Below are 23,941 nucleotides of genomic sequence, written 5' to 3'. Positions count from 1 at the left end.
TATTCCAATCAATTAATCATTATAGTAATCAAACCAAATCAATTAATCAAACCAAATCAATATTCCAATCAATTAGTCATTATAGTAATCAAACCATAATCAATTAATCAAACCAAATCAATATTCCAATCAATTAGTCATTATAGTAATCAAACCATAATCCATTAATCAAACCAAATCAATATTCTAATCAATTAATCATTATAGTAATCAAACCAAATCAATTAATCAAACCAATTCAATATTCCATTAATTAATCATTATAGTATTCAAACCAAATCAATTAATCAAACCAAATCAATTAATCAAACCAAATCAATTAATCAAACCAAATCAATTAATCAAACCAAATCAATTAATCATACCAAATCAATTAATCAAACCAAATCAATTAATCAAACCAAATCAATTAATCAAGCCAAATCAATATTCCCATAAATTATTCAATGCAATTTATCTATACAAGTCCATTTATCAAACTAAATCAATATCCCAATTAATCAATCAATTAATTAAACTAAATCGATTTTATCTAGGCAAATCAATATTCCAATCAATTATTCAATACAGTTTATCTATACAAATCAATTAATCAAAACAAATCAGTATTCCAATCAAATATTCAAAATGAAATTGATCAAACTAAATCATTTTAAGAAACCAAATCAACATTTCATCAAATGATTCAATACAATTAATTCAAATCAATGAAACCAAATCAATACAAATCAATCAAAACTAAATCAATACAAATCAATCAAACCAAATCGATATTCCAACAATTCATTTAATGCAATTGATCATTCAAAATCGATTTATCAAACCAAATCAATATCCAACCAACTATTCAATCCAATTAAACAAATCAATCAAACCAAATCAATACAAATCAATCAAACCAAATCAATACAAGTCAATCAAACCAAATCAATACAAGTCAATCAAACCAAATCAATACAAGTCAATCAAACCAAATCAATACAAGTCAATCAAACCAAATCAATACAAGTCAATCAAACCAAATCAATACAAATCAATCAAACCAAATCAATACAAGTCAATCAAACCAAATCAATACAAGTCAATCAAACCAAATCAATACAAGTCAATCAAACCAAATCATTACAAGTCAATCAAACCAAATCAATACAATCAATCAAACCAAATCAATACAAGTCAATCAAACAAAATCAATACAAGTCAATCAAACCAAATCAATACAAGTCAATCAAACCAAATCAATACAAGTCAATCAAACCAAATCAATACAAGTCAATCAAACCAAATCAATACAAGTCAATCAAACCAAATCAATACAAGTCAATCAAACCAAATCAATACAAGTCAATCAAACCAAATCAATACAAGTCAATCAAACCAATCCATTAAAGAAATCATTAATCTATTGAATTAATCATTACTTGAATCAATGAATACATTTATCAAACAAATATTAAATAGTGAATCGAACAACTCAACAGATGACCTTACCTACACATTTTCCTTTTTTGATGATTGCAATTTGCTTGCCTATACACTTAGCGTATTGTAGCTGGCACCGCGAGTTGTAGGTCAACCCATCACTGCCGCATAATAACTTTTTTGGTGCATCTGTACAATCTGAATTACAACTTGGATTTGTTACTCTGTCAATTGGAAACTGCAAAAACAAACAGTGTACTACTATATTATAAATATTGATTTACGTGTATTATGCGTATTATAATTTACTGATGTTAAAGTTTATTTTTTGACATTCAGTATATGTATCATTAGTTGTACTTTTATAATTTCCTAAAACATCATAGAAGTTTGTAGATATTGAACATTCAGCCAATTCAGGTACGGTATCCGTCTACCGACGTTAAACAAACAGTAGTATTGTGATACCGCTTGTGTGGCGGGTAGAACATCCCCACCCCACTTTTATTTCATAGTATATATTATTTAAAAGGAGGTCCGGGCAAAATATTGCCCTGCGTTCAATTTAAGGGGAAAGTGTAAGGGTGGCGAAAAGGAGGAAGGGGAAGAACAATATATTATTAGTCAGTTTTATAAATGCTGATATTTAATGTAATGTATATATAGCCTAATGCATTAACAATTAGTTAAATTTATTATACAGTGAAAGAAAAATCCTATAGGAGGCCTTGAAAAAATGATGAATGTATAATTATGCGCCAGTGTGCATTCTGCTTTAAAAAGTAAGTTATCCGTCAATGTCACGTGCGGAACCAGTCGGCTTTTAAATGACCTCTACCGACGATGATAAATAACGCATGTATGATAACCAACAAATCAATATTAAATACCAAGACTATGAGGGATATACAGTAGATAACTAAAACATTTGGTAAGAATGCGAATATTAGTTGCTTACTGGATAATGTTGAATTTAGGCAAGTATGTGAATTGAGAGTTAGTAATAGAAGTCATCGCAGTCGCTTCTAAAAGTATGTGATGGCGCTAGTTACAATCCGTTATGCATGATTAGATTTTGTTTTCATACGCACGTATTAGTACGAATGAATTTCGCTTGTTGTTACCCCTTTAATAATGGGTTACTTTATTAAACCCCGAAGATGTTCCTTTCAAATTAATGTGTTCTACTGTATTGTGTGATCGCCAATAGTTTCTCTTTGGAAACAGGCAAGTGATAACATCAGCGATCTTAATCTGTTTAGGACCCCAGTGGTAGCAGGCCATTCTGTTCCAATCGAACTCATAAACTTAACTTGTTATGTAAACATCCGATTTATTCTAAATATAACCAAAATTGGTTAAAAACAGAATCTTTAAATTAGGCTAATCTATTGAGATGATGGGCCCGGTAACCTATTAGCCTATAATTTAAACATAATAGTTTCTTACAACCGTGAAGGAATGTTTACCAACGTAAACCAACAAGGTTCTATGGAAACATTACCGTCACCGCCTAAAGGTCGGTAACGATAATACAAATATAGAATCTATGTTATTTCTTTGACCATTTACACACAACACGGAGTAAACGGGCGGTTTCCGCTGAGGATAGATACAGATTCTACGTTGGACATGCTACGCGGTTTTCCGCTAACCGTTACCGCTCGTCTGTGTAAATTGGCCTTTATCTCTTATACTGTATTCGTCAATGTAAATTAAACATTAACATTGTATAGGCCTATGCATTTACATTAAGTTACATTATGTTAGACAGGAGCCATTTATGTGTACAGTTGATTGTCTACAGACTTTTACGTTATGTATCGCGTCGTCTAACTTGTCTTGACGACGAGTTCAGATCTAGTTTACTAATACTATCACACTATTCTCTTATATTATTTGTAGCATTCCCTATCGAATCGAAACCAATTTCGAAAGAAGAACCTTCAATTGCTAAATGACTTATTACGGTAGGCCTACTCGGCATTTTGGGTAAACAATTTCACCTGGTTTAGTTTTGACAGCAACACGCGAGAATTGTTTCACAGGCGACTGAACGAATGAAATATTACGAGAGAATTAAACGTGATATCGAAAGACTATGTACCATTAAAGTCAATGAAATAGCAAATAATCAGTTAATCTGGATTGTAAAAGTTCAATCGGGTCATGATAAGTCGGACCAGGAATTAAACTCGGCTAAAGGTATAGAGATCTCTTTGAATGAACACGTAAATTACAATTGAGCGCATGTACTTATCCATCAATTCCGAACAATGTTATTGAAAATAAACCCAAACCACGTGTGATGTAGTTTATTTATTGTTGCCAGACGTGTAGAATACTACGTAATACAATTGGAAAATAAAATGTGGTTAAATTATTTATAAAACAAGTAAAATTGCAATACGATGAATTGGAACGCTAATTGAATGGTGAAACGAATTTGTCATGTTGAGTGGTTTTAACAACACAAGAATGCGAACATATGTTATTTTCAAATCGGAGTATTTCTACTATAAATTATGTTTACGAACCGCAAACAAATATGTGTAGACCTACAAGTAGCGTGTAGTGGGGTAAAAGTTGTGTACTCTATTGCAAGAATACACTGATAGGCCTACTTTATTTTTCGACTTGACAGTGCAGATCGGTATTCCGTTGTGTGAACTTCCGTTTCGAGTAAAAATCGGTAACTACTCTAATCGCTAACAGTAAGTGATTTCGGAATACCGATCTGCACTGTCAAGTCGACATCTCGTTGGGGTCAGAGCTTCTGTGCGTTAATATAAAATATGATCATTGAGGTATAAAATGGTATGATCCATGGTATGATGATCAGGAAACATCATGCAGTCAAAATGTACTGTTTGGTCGGAAGTTTATCCTCCAAAAATAAAGTAGGCCTATCAGTACGTGTATTCTTGCAATAGAGTACACAACTTTTCAATGATGTCTCTTAGTCTATTTAATAATTCATACAAAATCTAGGTCAATAAATAGAATGTTTATATGAAAATAGAAAGAAAAGATGGATCTTCTTTTTTGGAAGATCTAAATTTTATTATATTTGTCCTTTGGCCCAAATAATGTACACTGCATCGTTAAAAAAATTCGGTTCTAATTTGATTTTAGAAAAAACACAAATATTTTCTAAGCTTAGTTCAATGAGATCAGTAAGTAGACATAAGAATGATGAACTGTAACGACATTTACAAGTTAAATAATACGATTTTATGTAATATGAGATAATATGAATGTGAATAAAAGTGGTGTTTGCGCCACAAAAGAGAGAAAAAAAAAAAGTAGACATAAGAGAAATATTATGTTTTAAGTTTGTGTGAAATTAAATCCGGGTACCACACTGTAAAAACAGTGAGACACATTTAAACACGTAGTTACATGTTTAGTGTGTTTAAAACCTAAACGTCTTTATAGACAGCTATAGTTTTCCTCCACTCGTTTAGCAGCAGTCAACATGTCACCATTATGTTCAATTTCTCCACATGTTTCGCAGTCAACATGTTTAGGTACGTGTTTAGAGTTGCGTGCATACGATTTTACTGTGGTGTAAAAAAGCTCCACACATGAGCTCCACACATGCCAAATTAAACACGTTTAAAACTTAAACGTGTCTTTATATTGCTCCACATGTTTTACAATCAACACGTCACTGATGTATTGAGTTGGATATAGACTACATGTTTAGAACCTAAACATGTTTCATATTTAAACATGTTTAAGGCTAAATGTGTGGAAAAAGTGGGTACAAAATACATGTTTAAGATCTAAACACTATTTTAACAGTGCATATTGCAGAGAATAATAAACTCATTGGATCGATCACATGGTTCAGGTACTCCGTTTTTAATTGGAACTACTTGACTTGCTATGTTCGATAACACATGTTGACCAACGTATCAGTGGAGATAAGATATTAAAAATTATTTTGACCGCAATAAACATCTTGTAACTACTTAAACTATATGCAAAATCGTGTTGATGTACCGATAACCTAGTTAGAAACTCAGACTAAACTAATTTTAGAAATGATGTAGCCTAGTTGGGTGAAGGGATTTGACCGGCGGATTATGCTGTTGTAATTTATGACGTAAAACGCAGACTGGGACGATATTGAATATGAAATGGTATATAATCCATTATATTAAATTTTATTTTTCATAAACACATTTTGAAATGAATATTTAATTGAAGACGATGATCGGTGATGGTTTGTTATTGTTTAATCATTATGATAATCAGATACCGTAAAACATTGAAAGAAGCCCATCAACAAAAAAATCCCCTTTTTGGTTTGCAAAAGTAATCTAAAAACGACCGCTTTCGAAATGAAGGTCATGGGTTTATTTTCAACATAATTTCATGGTTTGATTAAAAAAAATTTACAGCATTTATTTTGAAAAGTAGCCCATCTATAAAAGACGCCATTCAAAGTGCTCTTGGTTAATTAAGAAGCCCATGTGCTTCTTTTTGATGTTTTGCAATTTTTGCCAAATTTAGTTGTTAGTGAAATTTACGTGATGTGGCTTATGTCCCATCAACATGCATGCTTGCCATTAAAAATATTTTGGTGTTCGTTAACACGCAATCATGAAGTCCTATATAGGCCTACTTATAATGTTATTTACACCATGGAAAATATATATCTATGAAAAAAGCTATGTTTATTATTAATTGCGAAAACTATCTAGCAAATCGAAAAAAGGGGAATCGTCATTTCAATTTTTTTTTTAATGGATTTTTGAAAAGGCCTTAAAAGAACGGTTTTCTCATACATACAACCGGATGCAATTTGATAATTTATTTATGGGCCACATTATAACACTATTAATGGTGATCCTGTAAAGTTATTGTCTAGTCGACCGATATGACCAAAACAATGTGGCCTACAAAACTTCATATGCTTAGTTGCGTATTGTGTAGGCCTATTAATTGGCATTGAATGTGGTCACTATAATAAAGCACATTATTGTACTTCACTTTGCGTCACAGAGAGACCTGGGTTCAATTCCCGACAACTCCCAGTCTACTCCCAGTCTACTTAGCTGTAAATGAGTACCTGCTTGAAAATACTAGGGAGGATAAGGCGGCGTGGAAAGGAACTGGCCACCCTACCACATAATGCCGACGTTTGTCAAATGACGAAAATGTTCATACCGACACGTCAATGATACTGGGTTTTAGTAAAAGATCTGTTGTTATTTCGCTGGTTAACACTAAAGGTAGGATTATAGCTTTTAAATAACCCGTAAAGCAATTTGACTTTCTCAACGGGGGAGAATAATACCACCACCCTTACCCTTGGCGACAGGAAAATCTAGCCCTCTCCTCTCGTACACCATCTTGACGTCTTGGTTTCACTCCATGAAACCGGTCTCACGTATTTTATGGAAAGGTAGGCTTAAAGGACGCCGATGGGCCTATATCATTTGAACCGTTATTAATCAATTCATTAATATTCACTTGGAATCGACATGTACCGTATAACTTAATATATCATATGACCAGAGAAGTGTGGGTCTATATTAGGGCCTATATTTTGAGGCTACTTCTGATTTATATTTAGGGCATTTAGGTTACTTCACCAAGAAGAAACTTTAAGGGGAAAATTATTCGTTATCAAATTTCATTGTAACATGTTTGAGTGGCAGATGATCCGTAAATGGACTTATCGATAAACAAATATCATACGACTCAGGCCTACTTTATACAGATACCGGCAGGAGGTAGCCCGTTACATACGGCCGGGGGATTCAGAAAATATGCTGGTGAAATATGCAAGAGGAGAGGACACATGTAGCAGTAGCCACTTTTGCAAGGGAAAGACGGACGTTCCATTTTACAAAGGTATGCAGACCTGCTTTGTCGCATGCCTGTTTTTAAATTCAGATACCGTACTTAATTAGGCCTAAGTTAAATGAATTATAATTATCTTACCTTAGCAAGCCTTGCCTCGCAAGCATGTTCCATAAATAATATGCTAAAGATGATTGCCGTAAGAGGCAGACAGTGGCGAAATAAAATGTCCATATCTGAAGTTTATGAAGTCGAAACAATTTAATATAACCCTAAATAAGTCCTTCCAATTAAGTGTGATTTAAACCCCGGTGTGTACTGCACAAACAATTCCCGCGTCGTGTTACCTGGCCGACGGTCGAAAAATATTTTGACAATTTTGCGATACCTGAGGCGGTAAAATAAAAACATAAATGTGATGTTGATATCTTCAGCGGCGGCACACGCAATAAGTTCTTGACGCTCACCACTCGCGAGGCAACGACAGATAAGTACCTTTCAAAACATTCTCGTTTCAAATCACACACACTTGTGAATTGAGGAGGCGGGGCTTTTCGGGTGATCATTCCTATTGGATTAAACTTGTTACAAGTTAAATACCTCTTTAGGTAAGAATGGGTGGTGCTATACAAGCTGATGGATCTGACCATTTGCTAAACCAGAAAACAGTTGATTGATAATGATTGATAATGTGCTTTTTATATTGAATGACGTCACACTGCCTTAATTTTATCTTGACTACTGTTTTCGTTATTGACCGTAATTTCCAGATCTTTATTCATTTAAATACATGTTTCCTCCGATGATGGGATCCGATTGAGGAATTCCAATATAGGGTACTAGCTAGCAGGGAATATGTCTTCCACACACAGGGAATATGTCTTCCACACACAGGGAATATGTCTTCCACACACAGGGAATATGTCTTCCACACACAGAGAATATGTCTTCTACAGGGAATATATCTTTCACAGGGAATATGTCTTCCACAGGGAATGTGTCTTCCACATGGAATGTGTCTTCCACGGGGAATATGTCTTCCACGGGGAATATGTCTTCCACGGGGAATATGTCTTCCACGGGGAATATGTCTTCCACGGGGAATATGTCTTCCACAGGGAATATGTCTTCCACAGGGAATATGTCTTCCACAGGGAATATGTCTTCCACAGGGAATATGTCTTCCACAGGGAATATGTCTTCCACAGGGAATATGTCTTCCACAGTTAAATTATAGTATTCTTCTACAGGTGACCCGACATCCCTGAGCTCTGATTGGTACGCGATTTTTCGCTTCGCAAAAAAAAGTTGAAATATTAATACACATGCGCATAGTAGATTCGAGCGAATACATTGCAAGACATTATTTTCTCGTAAGGTTAAGATCTTTCACTAAACAAAATAACGTTTTGGTTTCTGATATTTTCGTTTCGTTTTAATGTAGAACCATTGTTTGTTGTTTCTTTTAAATAGAAATAACAATAGACCACCTGTATACACAATAACGATCGAGATAATACGATTATAAATGCCTAAAGAATTTTAAAGGCTGGTATAATTATAGACAACGGTATAGAATTAGGATTTTTGAAAACCAACTGCATCCAAAAAGCAGTAAAGGAATAATTATGTTCTACAAATAGTAACATCCTTTTACACTTGCTTGCCAATCAAAATAAACGATGTTAACACTTTTTAAAACATTTTTCTGATGTTTTGTTTTGCGCGCATAGTCGATATATAGCCAAAGGTTAAAGGTTGATTTCCTAAGCAACGCAATGACGTACGAAAACGCACTACAAGAAGTTTTACCAATCACACATTGGTCAATTCGCTTGCGTTGCGCTTACGTCCTTGCGGAAACAAAACTGTATTCGTGATTATTGCTAGATGAAAAACTTATCTTGTTTTTTTTTGCGTTTAGGCCTAATTGTTGTTTTTCACACTCGTAATTTAGCAGCCAAGATCCGATTAAAGTTCGCACTTTAATCAATATACCACTTCACGCCTCTTTATCTTAAATACTTTGCTTAATTCTTTAATGGAGGAATCAAGCGAAATGGCGGCTTTTAGAACACTGACGTAACAAACATGGCTTCAGCATTATCAACTTATTTCTTCATGATTATCTTTTAAAATTCAAATAAACATTGTATAATCCATTGTATAAAAACAAATCCTGCTAGTAATATTATCAAACTATTCATCTAAGTTTTTGTCATATTTATTGGATCCGGAATTGACGCTTGGTTAAAAATGATCGCCTTGTTTAGCTTATAGATTTTTCGTACCAGAAAACGTATCAGTAATTTGTTATAAAAAACATTTTCCTAGTTCGCCTATTTCTGAGTTATTATTTTAATATTATATATTATTATTATTTAAAGAAAACTGAAAAGTATTAAATTACTCTGATGAGAGAATTCTATCAAACAGTCTTACGCCCTCTTTCTGGATCAAACTGGAGGTGTGTTGGAGGTGTGTCATTATACTGGATTTCCATTCGTCAGACAATCAAGGAGCCTTTTACGATGTCAATGTATACGTACGTACGTCATGACACGTGAGCAAACAAATTGTAGCCATTCCCACGCACCAGATTGAAAGATGTTTTTGATCGTACCGACTGCTTAATTCCATGTTGTTACTACATTAATTGATACTGAAAACAATCATGTCTTGTAGGCCTATTCGACGGTGTAGTTCAGATATATCAATGAAGTTGAATCCAAGTTTACAACCCTTATTGGATCCGAAGCTAAGTGATAAACTGAGAAAAATCAGTTCGCAGGATAGCGTCGAATCATCTGAATCCAGAATACTGGTCATGTTTACCGGTGGTACACTGGGGATGGCCAGGGTTGATGGAGGTAGGCTTGTTTAGTCTAGGCCTAGAGTTAGTAGGACCTAGCATTATTTTTATAGATAGTAGGCCTAATAATACCATGTCATGTTTCTAACACTCAGTGTTGGGTTTCCCTGTGAGTTATGTTCTGAAGTTGCATCACCACTTTTTTAAGGGAAAAGGACTTAAGCCTAATCACTTGGTTGTATGGAAAGGATTTATGTACCTAACGCCCCATTCAAAATAGCGCAACTGATTTTAAATGCTACCGATATAAATACAAAATACCAGAGTTCTTTGTATTGTGACCCAAGTAAAAAGCAACCGATTTTAAATGCTTCACTTTCAAATCCATTGTAAACTGAAATGTATTGTTACAATGTTATGTAAAACAATTTTATAGCTGGAAACATGAGTTGAATTTTATAATGAGGTTTACTTTTTTTTAGTATACACACCACAGAAAGACTATTTCAGCCAGGCAGTGCGAAGAAACCCAAATTTACATGATAAGGAATATGCCAATAAACTCAAAGAATATGACGAGGCCCTGGGAGAAACTTTTGTTCTGCCGTATGTTATACACCATTGTTCTCTGTATTTGAAATATTTAAAAAAATGTTTTTTAATTTAATTATCTTAATTTTTTTTAATTGTTTAGTAAATTAATATTCATCCTAACCGTATGTATACAGGCCTTGTCTTTTAAGTTGAGCGAGTGCGATCACTCACCTAACACACTCCTATACTGCCCTTGAGGAGTGCGATTTACAACATACTTAAATTTGGTAAACTTCTACACACCAAAATACAAACAGCACACCTACAGCATCCCTGAATGTATTGAGGAGTGCAATATATATATATATATTTTTCAAAAGACAAGGCCTGTGTATACTGCCAAACATAAAATAGTCAATAATTTTGAGAATACCATAAAAGAAAGAGACATAATTTTAATGTAGTAACATAAGTTATCTGCCAGCAATTATAATCCAGCAGGTTAAGCCATACAGCAGTTGTATAATTATTATTAATTGTTTTATTTATTTCCGTACACCACCTGCCTATGAAGCTATTTAGCAATTCAAATCTCTATTTCAGATTGTGTAGCCATAATAGACGTATACTGTACTGTATATTTGAATATCCGGAACCTAAAGATTCTTGCAACATCAGTATTGAAGATTGGAGAACTTTGGCCGAGGACATAAAAGAGAATTACGAGAAATTTGATGGCTTTGTGATCATCCACGGTACTGACACGATGGCATACACGTCTTCTGCTCTGTCATTCATGTGTGAGAACCTTGGCAAACCAGTCATCTTTACTGGTTCTCAAGTGCCGTTGGAAGAAATCCGTAGTGACGGGAGGGAGAACTTGCTGGGGGCGCTGTATCTTGCTGGCCATTATGTCATTCCAGAAGTTAGTGTGAATTTGGTGTATTTTTTATTCACAGTCTTAGATAATATGAGATAAATTGTTTTGCATTAGGGAGAGGTTGCCTTCCTGCAGATATATGGGCTTGAAAAATACAATGCCAAACCAAGAAGTACCTTGAACACTTTGTTTTTGTTAGATCAGGGGCTTCCACCTCCTCCCTCCTAGATACACTATTGTTTACTGTAATCCAACTGTATGCATTATCAAAGTAATATATTGCAGTTATTATTCTAGTTTTGTTGTATTTTTTAGGTATCATTATTTTTTGACAAGAAATTGTTCAGAGGGAATCGAGTAACGAAGCTAGTCAACAACCAATTTGATGCATTTGATTCGCCGAACCTTGACCCCCTTGCCAGGATGGAAGTTGACGTAATAGGTGAATATGTGATCTGAATGTTTTATTAACGTAACATGAGATTTGTGTGTTGCTCAGAAGAGGTTTTATTGCGCAAACTAGAGCAAGTTTGCCGAAAAAGGTTTGCTAAGTTTTCCGGGGTAGGTACAGTGGTTGTGAAAAAAAATGGTGGTCAGGTTGATCCCTTACCAACTGTCCTTGTGGCTACTACCCTGGAAGGTCAGAGTTCACATTAACTTTATATTTTATAACCAAACACTTTTTATGGGTTTGCAATAACAGGGGCCTTCTATACCTTTTCAGACATGTTTTTAGGATCTGAAAATTTAAAATTCTTTTATGTTTTCTGTTCAGTTGACTGGGATAGTATATTCCGCAGTAAGTCGACGGAGAAGTTTACAGTTCATACCCACTTAAACTGTAATGTAGGCCTCCTCAGGTTGTTTCCAGGTATAACAGTACAAACAGTGAGTTACACGCTAATTAATATTTAATCTATTATTTATTATTATTATATTCATAAAACCATCTGTTTTGAATAAATTATTGTGTACATTTCAAAGATGAAAAGAGTTGAACTTAGGTCTTGTACTTTATCTGCTGTCACCCTATGATTGGACCACTTTTAAATCACCCAATTAAATTGCATGCAAAGCATGACTTAACAGAGATGATATGTTAAGGGCCTCGTATCTAGATTCCATATAATTTACTTGTATTATAATTCTTTGCCAACAGACAACTTAAACTTAAACACTAGTTTTGTTACCCTTCAATTTTTATAATAACCTAGATAATATTCATAATATGTTAGTTTGCATGTTAATAAAATGTAACTATTAGGTATAAACGCTTGAAGTCATAGCATTAATTTTAATAGTCTTGATATGACTTGTTGAAAGGAAAAATAATATAAATTATATTGTACAAATTTGTAACCAACCTACAAATTGAGAGTTAAGTATTTCCTTGGACAAATGGTATAAAAAGAACTGTGTAATTTCAAGGTTTCATAAAGTATAATATAATTTATTTTTAGCAGTTGTTTTAAAAGACATCCCAACAACTTGATCTCAATAGTAATCCAATAATCCAGTAACATGGAGACAAAGGGTTTCCTTTCAAAAGTAAAATAAAAAACAGGTCAATATTGAATTAAGACTTCATTTTACTCAGTTAAAATGGGCCAAAATATTTAAAATGGGTATTCTAGTATCTTTACAGTAAAAGGGGAAACTTTCAAAACCCAATCCTTTAATAGTGATGCTCAGTAGTGTAAGGGCTATGAGCTCTCACTGGCTAACCCCCCACCCAGGGGCCCCCAGGCATTAAAACAAACAATAAAAAGGGCTAAAAACATCCGAGATCTCCAGCAGGGGGCCTCTGCGTTACGCCACTGGTGATGCCTCCTAATTGGCAGTTGCCTGTAGTGTTAAACATATATTGATATTTAATATTCTTTTCATATAAATTTAAATATTGTATTCACACTGCAGGTCAGATCATTCCTACAGCACCCGATGCAGGGCGTGGTTCTGCAAACATACGGAGCTGGTAATGGCCCTAGCGATCGAAAGGACCTCATGACAGAATTCAAGGAGGCAGCAGACAGAGGCGTGTTGATCTTGAATTGCACGCAGTGTATAAAAGGAGTTGTTTCCAATTCATATGAAACTGGAAAGGTATGTTTTATTAGTATAATAATATAATAATAATAATATAGTAGGACCCCTGTAGATAGAGCTTTACAATACAGTAGAACCTCCCTTTTAGAACACCCTTACTCATGGAAAACCCCTATTATGGGGACACTTTTTTGTGAAGGGAAATATATTCAATAACACTACAGCCAACCCTATTCTATTCAACACCTATTGAGGGGACAATTTTTTTTCATTCCTGAAGCTCTATTGAAAATACTCATATTTCTGTGTCTTTACCATCGTAGGCTCTGATGGATGCTGGTGTGATACCAGGCGCTGACATCAACCCTGAAGCAGCCCTGGCTAAGCTTGGCTACGTTCTCGGAAAGCCTGGTTTGACGCGACAACAGCAGTTGGAGATGTTGCAAAGCAACTTACGAGGTGAGATTCGTGTCTTTGCTGAAGAAGAGGTAAAGAAATTCTCCCTTGAAGACTCCAAATTCATCCAAGCCATTGTTCAAACTCTCAACATTTCAAACAGTCGGGTAAATTTATTTTAAAGATATATTATCTCCTTGAAAAATGTATTCAAAAAATGTCTTTGTTGAATATACCATTTTCACATAATAATTGGGACAAAAAATAAAATATTTACCTAAAAAAAAAATACCTCTCATTTAAAACAAAGAATTGTCAAACAATGTTTTCGAATTACAACCGTTTATTTTCATATTTTTATAATTGAAATTATTTTTCTATGGAAGCAAATAACTAAAACTGCAAAATGGCATATTCAATGTCTGATTGTATTAATTTTTATTTTTCATGTTTTTGAGAGAGAACAATACATCTTTATGACCATAGTTTAAATTTGTATTATTATGATCTTATAAAACAAACTATCATAGATTCTGTTTTATTATACTGTAATTTCTAGTCTGCACTTTTTTTGTACAGTATTTCTAATTTCTTATTTTATTTTTTTTACTCAGGAAGTAAAGTCTGTTAGCACTGCCTTGTTGCCATTGTTGATGTGTGCCTCTGCTAAGAATGGTGATCTTAACTCTCTAAAATATTATAAGTCAATGGTGTGTATGAGGAATATTTCTATTAAACAATACAGTAGAACACCTATTAAGGGGACATCTTCAGGGCTCAACAATGTATCCTCTTTCATAAGGGTGTTTCTCTGAATAGAGGATGGATGTAGTGGTAAAAATTGTCCCCTTAAAGCTTGGTTCTCACTAGAGACGCAATGTAACATAACCTACGCAAAGGATGAAAATGCCCTTCCAATAATTGTTTCCCCCGCGAGCAAGAAATCAAAACGATGTTTGCCGCATGGTTGCGTTATCGGTTCCCACTTTATGATTATGCACTTTGCATTGTTGCGTTGAAGGTTCTGCTGTGCTGTATTATTGTTATTGTGAGTGAGTGGCCGATCGGTTACAGTAAGACGGTGGAACCGTAATTACGTAGCCATAACATCGACAGGAGTTCAAGGCTCACTCACTCCATGGTTCTAGAGGTAGAACGAGTCTTCTCGGATAAGGACTATAAACCGTAGGTCCAGTGTACACATCTAGCTTGTGTGCACTTTAAAGAACCTAGTACATCTTTCGAGACGAGTATTAGTGCATCACAGCCACTGATCATATCTGGGCCCTCTGGGAGACCAGTCTTTGACTGAAGAGGTTACTTAGTATAAATATATATTTCAATCAATTGTTGTTTAATGAAATAGCATGTTTTCAGTATAAAGCAGATACCATTTGTAAGATTTAAATTTTTTGTTTCAAAATTATGTGTCAAAATAAAAATGAAAGTTTGTGAGTGTTTGATAATAAACATTTTCAGTAACTGATTAATCTTGTCTGGCAAAACAGAGATTGAGCCTCTCATATAAAGAACTTAATTTTCTACTATTATCCATGTTTTCATTTTGACGTCACAGACTACTTGCCAAATGACGTTAGGAATAATAATTAATATGAAATTCCCAACTCGTACTAATATATTGATCAAAGCTCAGCTGATGGACGCAATTCAATCTTCAATTCCTAAAGCATAATAATATTAATTTACATTTAATGGGATTACAGAAGTTGAGCACTTCGGAACTCAATGATCTGTAAAGCTCTGTCTACACTATCAAAGACAAAAAAATGTGATGTGCCCATATATGAACACAATGATGTCATATCATTACCATATTTGGCCTTTTTGTCAAATTAGTTTGATAGTGTAGACAGAGCTTTTTTTTAATTTGGGGATGAATGAATGGATAATATACTGTATTGGAAAGGTAATTTACTGTAACTAATTGTTATTCTTTACTATTGCAGTCATGAAGAATAAATGAATTTCTATAACATATAGTAAAAAGAATTATATAATAGAACCAGTAGAACGCTATTAAGGGACACTTTTAGTAATCAAACAAGGATGTCCTTGGTTTTAAAACATATATTTTGTTGTTTGTTTCCGAATTCATTCACTATCCTTCTCAAAGGTGGCAATCCTGGTAAACATATACACAAGATCTATCTTTTGGAGTGGAGAAAAAAGCCACTTTGTATATAGCTTGTTCTTATCACCCCTTACAGTAGGTGTGAAGAGGGGTGTCACAAACAAAGTTGTTACTGTAGTCATACATTAAATATCATTATTGTTTTACACACTAAAACATTGAAGGTGCATTTTGACACCTCAAAAGATGCATGTCCTCAATCCACTTTGGTCAAGTGTATTTATGAAAAGTCTTCACAATCATTGTTCTTTTTAGGGTGGCAATTTAAGTCTCTGTGATTATGACCAGAGGTCACCATTACACCTAGCAGCGGCCGAAGGTCACATAGATGTTGTGAGATATCTGTTGGAAAATGGAACGTCAATTTATGATAGAGATCGTTATGGCAACACACCATTTATGGAGAGCATTAGATGCAGGTAAATCTATCAATTTACAAATTGGCAAAGATCTCCCTTTTTGAGATTCCATATATACATTTTTAGCCAACTCCTCATACTGTATCTAACCTAACCCTAACATAACATAATAAAGGCTCCTCTTGTGAAACATGTGACACTGTATTACATATTTGCCTATGATACTGCACAGATAAATCCATATGTGGAGATACAGTACAGAGAATCAGGTGTATTGGTTCAATACATTTTACAATAATTTTGTTTTTTTACAGACATTTTGAAGTCATTAAACTAATCAAAAAGACAGGAGGTCACTTCATACGGGAAACAACTAAAGAACTTGCATCTTTATTGTGCAGGTAAAGTTCCTTTCACACTAATATAAATTGCATTGAATTTTGTTATATTGTGTGTTCATTCAATTAGCAACAACCATTTGGGTGTGTTATAAAACAAATAATTTCATTTTGTAAAAAACGATTTCATTCACATTTTTCTTCATGAAATTATTTGTACCGTTGCACATTCATTATTTGCATTATATTATAAGGTAGCTTAACCATTTACCATCTATACTAGCTGAAATGGTTGATCACATGATCAAGTGATAAAGAAAGAATGTAAATATATGTATGATGATTGCAATTTCTATTTTACTCTCTAGTGCTGTAGAACTTGGAGATGTTGCTGGCCTAGAGGCGTTTGCTCTGGCTGAAGTGGACTTCAAATGTAGTGATTACACCGGGAGGACTGCTCTTCATGTGGTATGAATAATTTTCATTTCCTTTTGAACAATTCCTAATTGAATACATTTGTTTTGCATAAATCAAGAGAGTTATAAATAGAAAGGGCATTTATTTGAATAAAAAAGATAATTCGTTTTTCGATGTTAGGGTATCTTGATGTAAAATTGTTCCTTTTTGCAGGCGGTCACATTAAAAAAAATTGAATGTATTGAGTACTTGATAGAACGGGGTGCTGACATTAAGGCTAAAGACGGAAATGGACACTCGCCTTTATCTCTTGCTGTAGCTGCTGACAACAAACAGATTTTAGAGCTCTTTGAAGCATATCAATGAAAAAGATTGTGATGTTTGATGAATTAACTAACCAGACCAGTAGGCCCTCTATATTATATAGTAAGGATGAACTATTATTCTTACTGCTATACTATGTTTGAACACTAATTTCTTTATCGTGGTTATATTGCGATCTATCGGAGTTTTAGTCTTCATTGTACGTTGGGATTTATATTTATTAGGAGTTTAGAAGTTACAGTATATTGGGAAGTCACATCATGTGACGTCAGATGTATCTTTTATGGAATTGGTTGTAGATTAGAGTCAACGACACAAAGGTATAAGAGAGGTGTGATTCGGATCAGCCTAACTTTGTTCTATGAACGCTCAGCTCTAGTTCTTGGGAACACAGCTTATATGGCGATCATTCAAAAAATCTGAAAAATGTCATCAACAAATGTTATGAAATGAATTGACGGATTCCTGTGAGAGAATGGTCATTCATATACAGCAATATATGCACTTATCAAAATATCAATATTATAAGATGATATTTCCATATTTGTACGTTGTTCCTCTTATAGTGCAATAGTAACGAGTTATGTCATAAAATAAAATAAGTTTAAAAAAAAAAATTTGTTTACCGTATTTAACATAACTATGTAGATTCTTGTCCATTGTTCTGATATTGTTGGTGAAGGAGGGATTGTGTGTATTATATAACACCTAAATAAATTTCTGTCATTTTGATTGGACAATTGTGGCTCACATGATAAAAAATAAATAAGTGCCCTATCAGTACTATTTTCCACATAGAGTGGTGAATTCCTATTTTTATTGGCAGAAGACTGCACAGCATAACAATGAAGTGAAATATGTATCCAGTGATGCAAACTAATAAATTGATGATCAGCAATACTCGGTTCCGACAACACCCAAGAAGAGTATGGACATGCCGAAACCCAGATTACAAAACAAAGAATTGATAAAAGATTCCATAATACTTTAACCAGCTGCAGGACAAATTAGAGATGTCCTTGTGGAAACTACAGAAAAAATTACACCTTAATGTGAAGACAGAAAAGCAACGAAATTGACATGCGCAGAACCTATTATTCGACACTGCGCAGAACCTATTATTCGACACTGCGCATGTTTATTATGCTATAGTAACCATTTACATCGAAAATCTGTTTACTATAGCATAATTGATATGCGCAGAACCCATTATTCAACTCTGCGCATGTTTATTATGCTATAGTAACCATTTATGTCAGAAAATAAAAGGGTCGAAAATTGGCATTTTTTCGAAAATTTCCCTGTACTATAGTACAGGGATTTTTTTAAAAAATATCGAAATTTCGACCTTTTTATTTTTTGATATAACTGGCTACTATTGCATAATTGACATGCGCAGAACCTATTATTTGACTCTGCGCATGTTTATTATGCTATAGTAACCATTTATATAAAAAAACGTTTGACTATAGCATAATTGACATGCGCAGAACCTATTATTCGACTCTGCGCATATTTATTATGCTATAGTAACCATTTATGTCAGAAAATAAAAGGGTCGAAAATTGGCATTTTTTCGAAAATTTCCCTGTACTATATATATAGTTCAGGGATTTTTTCAAAAAATGTCGAAATTTCGACCTTTTTATTTTTCGATATAACTGGTTACTATAGCATAATTGACATGCGCAGAACCTATTATTCGACACTGCGCATGTTTATTATGCTATAGTAACCATTTATATCGAAAATCTGTTTACTATAGCATAATTGATATGCGCAGAACCCATTATTCGATTCTGCGCATGCTTATTATGCTATAGTAACCATTTATGTCAGAAAATAAAAGGGTCGAAAATTGGCATTTTTTCGAAAATTTCCCTGTACTATAGTTCAGGGATTTTTTAAAAAAATGTCGAAATTTCGACCTTTTTATTTTTCGATATAACTGGTTACTATAGCATAATTGACATGCGCAGAACCTATTATTCGACTCTGCGCATGTTTATTATGCTATAGTAACCATTTATATCGAAAATCTGTTTACTATAGCATAATTGATATGCGCAGAACCCATTATTCGATTCTGCGCATGTTTATTATGCTATAGTAACCATTTATGTCAAAAAATAAAAGGGTCGCAAATTGGCATTTTTTCGAAAATTTCCCTGTACTATAGTTCAGGGATTTTTTCAAAAAATGTCGAAATTTCGACCTTTTTATTTTTCGATATAACTGGTTACTATTGCATAATTGACATGCGCAGAACCTATTATTTGACTCTGCGCCTGTTTATTATGCTATAGTAACCATTTATATAAAAAAACGTTTGACCATAGCATAATTGACATGCGCAGAACCTATTATTCGACTCTGCGCATGTTTATTATGCTATAGTAACCATTTATGTCAAAAAATAAAAGGGTCGCAAATTGGCATATTTTCGAAAATTTCCCTGTACTATAGTACAGGGATTTTTTCAAAAAATGTCGAAATTTCGGCCTTTTTATTTTTCGATATAACTGGTTACTATAGCATAATTGACATTCGCAGAACCTATTATTCGACTCTGCGCATGTTTATTATGCTACAGTAACCATTTATATCAAAAATCTGTTTACTAAAGCATAATTGACATGCGCAGAACCCATTATTCAACTCTGCGCATGTTTATTATGCTATAGTAACCATTTATGTCAGAAAATAAAAGGGTCGAAAATTGGCATTTTTTCGAAAATTTCCCTGTACTATAGTTCAGGGATTTTTTAAAAAAATGTCGAAATTTCGACCTTTTTATTTTTCGATATAACTGGTTACTATAGCATAATTGACATGCGCAGAACCTATTATTCGACTCTGCGCATGTTTATTATGCTATAGTAACCATTTATATCGAAAATCTGTTTACTATAGCATAATTGATATGCGCAGAACCCATTATTCGATTCTGCGCATGTTTATTATGCTATAGTAACCATTTATGTCAAAAAATAAAAGGGTCAAAAATTGGCATTTTTTCGAAAATTTCCCTGTACTATAGTTCAGGGATTTTTTCAAAAAATGTCGAAATTTCGACCTTTTTATTTTTCGATATAACTGGTTACTATAGCATGATTGACATGCGCAGAACCTATTATTCGACTCTGCGCATGTTTATTATGCTATAGTAACCATTTATATCGAAAATCTGTTTACTATAGCATAAATGACATGCGCAGAACCTATTATTCGACTCTGCGCATGTTTATTATGCTATAGTAACCATTTATGTCAAAAAAATAAAAGGGTCGCAAATTGGCATATTTTCGAAAATTTCCCTGTACTATAGTTCAGGGATTTTTTCAAAAAATGTCGAAATTTCGACCTTTTTATTTTTCGATATAACTGGTTACTATAGCATAATTGACATGCGCAGAACCTATTATTCGACACTGCGCATGTTTATTATGCTATAGTAACCATTTATATCGAAAATCTGTTTACTATAGCATAATTGATATGTGCAGAACCCATTATTCGATTCTGCGCATGCTTATTATGCTATAGTAACCATTTATGTCAAAAAATAAAAGGGGAAAAAATTGGCATTTTTTCGAAAATTTCCCTGTACTATAGTACAGGGATTTTTTCAAAGTATATCGAAATTTCGACCTTTTTATTTTTCGATATAACTGGTTACTATTGCATAATTGACATGCGCAGAACCTATTATTTGACTCTGCGCATGTTTATTATGCTATAGTAACGATTTATATAAAAAAACGTTTGACCATAGCATAATTGACATGCGCAGAACCTATTATTCGACTCTGCGCATGTTTATTATGCTATAGTAACCATTTATGTCAAAAAAATAAAAGGGTCGCAAATTGGCATATTTTTGAAAATTTCCCTGTACTATAGTTCAGGGATTTTTTCAAAAAATGTCGAAATTTCGACCTTTTTATTTTTCGATATAACTGCATGATTGACATGCGCAGAACCTATTATTCGACTCTGCGCATGTTTATTATGCTATAGTAACCATTTATGTCACAAAATAAAAGGGTCGAAAATTGACATTTTTTTCGAAAATTTCCCTGTACTATAGTTCAGGGATTTTTTCAAAAAATGTCGAAATTTCGACCTTTTTATTTTTCGATATAACTGGTTACTATAGCATAATTGACATGCGCAGAACCTATTATTCGACACTGCGCATGTTTATTATGCTATAGTAACCATTTATATCGAAAATCTGTTTACTATAGCATAATTGATATGCGCAGAACCCATTATTCTACTCTGCGCATGTTTATTATGCTATAGTAACCATTTATGTCAAAAAATAAAAGGGTAAAAAATTGGCATTTTTTCGAAAATTTCCCTGTACTATAGTACAGGGATTTTTTCAAAATATATCGAAATTTCGACCTTTTTATTTTTCGATATAACTGGTTACTATTGCATAATTGACATGCGCAGAACCTATTATTTGACTCTGCGCCTGTTTATTATGCTATAGTAACCATTTATATAAAAAAACGTTTGACCATAGCATAATTGACATGCGCAGAACCTATTATTCGACTCTGCGCATGTTTATTATGCTATAGTAACCATTTATGTCAAAAAATAAAAGGGTCGCAAATTGGCATATTTTCGAAAATTTCCCTGTACTATAGTACAGGGATTTTTTCAAAAAATGTCGAAATTTCGGCCTTTTTATTTTTCGATATAACTGGTTACTATAGCATAATTGACATTCGCAGAACCTATTATTCGACTCTGCGCATGTTTATTATGCTACAGTAACCATTTATATCAAAAATCTGTTTACTAAAGCATAATTGACATGCGCAGAACCCATTATTCAACTCTGCGCATGTTTATTATGCTATAGTAACCATTTATGTCAGAAAATAAAAGGGTCGAAAATTGGCATTTTTTCGAAAATTTCCCTGTACTATAGTTCAGGGATTTTTTAAAAAAATGTCGAAATTTCGACCTTTTTATTTTTTGATATAACTGGTTACTATAGCATAATTGACATGCGCAGAACCTATTATTCGACTCTGCGCATGTTTATTATGCTATAGTAACCATTTATATCGAAAATCTGTTTACTATAGCATAATTGATATGTGCAGAACCCATTATTCGATTCTGCGCATGTTTATTATGCTATAGTAACCATTTATGTCAACAAATAAAAGGGTCAAAAATTGGCATTTTTTCGAAAATTTCCCTGTACTATAGTTCAGGGATTTTTTCAAAAAATGTCGAAATTTCGACCTTTTTATTTTTCGATATAACTGGTTACTATAGCATGATTGACATGCGCAGAACCTATTATTCGACTCTGCGCATGTTTATTATGCTATAGTAACCATTTATATCGAAAATCTGTTTACTATAGCATAAATGACATGCGCAGAACCTATTATTCGACTCTGCGCATGTTTATTATGCTATAGTAACCATTTATGTCAAAAAAATAAAAGGGTCGCAAATTGGCATATTTTCGAAAATTTCCCTGTACTATAGTTCAGGGATTTTTTCAAAAAATGTCGAAATTTCGACCTTTTTATTTTTCGATATAACTGGTTACTATAGCATAATTGACATGCGCAGAACCTATTATTCGACACTGCGCATGTTTATTATGCTATAGTAACCATTTATATCGAAAATCTGTTTACTATAGCATAATTGATATGTGCAGAACCCATTATTCGATTCTGCGCATGCTTATTATGCTATAGTAACCATTTATGTCAAAAAATAAAAGGGGAAAAAATTGGCATTTTTTCGAAAATTTCCCTGTACTATAGTACAGGGATTTTTTCAAAATATATCGAAATTTCGACCTTTTTATTTTTCGATATAACTGGTTACTATTGCATAATTGACATGCGCAGAACCTATTATTTGACTCTGCGCATGTTTATTATGCTATAGTAACGATTTATATAAAAAAACGTTTGACCATAGCATAATTGACATGCGCAGAACCTATTATTCGACTCTGCGCATGTTTATTATGCTATAGTAACCATTTATGTCAAAAAAATAAAAGGGTCGCAAATTGGCATATTTTTGAAAATTTCCCTGTACTATAGTTCAGGGATTTTTTCAAAAAATGTCGAAATTTCGACCTTTTTATTTTTCGATATAACTGCATGATTGACATGCGCAGAACCTATTATTCGACTCTGCGCATGTTTATTATGCTATAGTAACCATTTATGTCAAAAAATAAAAGTGTCAAAAATTGGCATTTTTTCGAAAAATATCGACTTTTTATTTTTCGATATAACTGGTTACTGCGAAATTTCGACCTTTTTATTTTTCGATATAACTGGTTACTATAGCATAATTGACATGCGCAGAACCTATTATTCGACTCTGCGCATGTTTATTATGCTATAGTAACCATTTATATCAAAAATCTGTTTACTATAG

General features: G+C 33.5%; 3 protein-coding genes across 5 annotated transcripts in view; 2 read left to right on the top strand and 1 right to left on the bottom strand.

Moving 5' to 3' along the window:
* Nucleotides 1–6,741, top strand: part of LOC140061102 (dnaJ homolog subfamily C member 4-like) — a 45,152-nt gene extending 38,411 nt beyond the window's left edge. The window contains exon 8 of the mRNA XM_072107553.1: nucleotides 6,436–6,741. The gene's annotated coding sequence lies outside the window, so the exon portion shown is untranslated. The remainder of the gene's footprint in view (nucleotides 1–6,435) is intronic.
* The window catches only part of LOC140061101 (SPARC-related modular calcium-binding protein 2-like), a 35,427-nt gene extending 27,455 nt beyond the window's left edge, over nucleotides 1–7,972 (bottom strand). For both annotated transcript variants that reach the window (XM_072107547.1, XM_072107548.1), the window contains exons 1-2: nucleotides 7,381–7,972; nucleotides 1,492–1,660 (exon numbers count right to left, since the gene is read on the bottom strand). In XM_072107547.1, coding sequence (XP_071963648.1) covers nucleotides 1,492–1,660; nucleotides 7,381–7,473 — 262 coding nt within the window. In that variant the 5' untranslated portion in view covers nucleotides 7,474–7,972. The remainder of the gene's footprint in view (nucleotides 1–1,491; nucleotides 1,661–7,380) is intronic.
* Nucleotides 7,973–9,789: 1,817 nt separating this feature from the next.
* Nucleotides 9,790–18,320, top strand: LOC140060758 (L-asparaginase-like). 2 transcript variants are annotated; one of them, XM_072107098.1, is made up of 12 exons: nucleotides 9,790–10,109; nucleotides 10,534–10,657; nucleotides 11,189–11,510; nucleotides 11,781–11,907; nucleotides 12,241–12,353; nucleotides 13,383–13,568; nucleotides 13,835–14,074; nucleotides 14,522–14,617; nucleotides 16,315–16,478; nucleotides 16,733–16,819; nucleotides 17,125–17,224; nucleotides 17,387–18,320. In XM_072107098.1, exons 1-12 carry the CDS (start codon nucleotides 9,914–9,916, stop codon nucleotides 17,537–17,539), a joined length of 1,908 nt encoding a protein of 635 aa, XP_071963199.1. In that variant the 5' UTR covers nucleotides 9,790–9,913; the 3' UTR covers nucleotides 17,540–18,320. The 2 variants fall into 2 exon arrangements, with proteins under 2 accessions (XP_071963199.1, XP_071963200.1); XM_072107099.1 differs by lacking the exon at nucleotides 14,522–14,617 and having other exon boundaries at nucleotides 17,387–18,318.
* The last annotated feature ends 5,621 nt before the right edge of the window (nucleotides 18,321–23,941 follow it).

Source organism: Antedon mediterranea, chromosome 10 (assembly GCF_964355755.1).
Source record: "Antedon mediterranea chromosome 10, ecAntMedi1.1, whole genome shotgun sequence".
Lineage (NCBI taxonomy): Eukaryota > Metazoa > Echinodermata > Crinoidea > Comatulida > Antedonidae > Antedon > Antedon mediterranea.
Note: the sequence above shows the minus strand (reverse complement) of the source record. Positions and strands in the feature narration are given on the sequence as shown.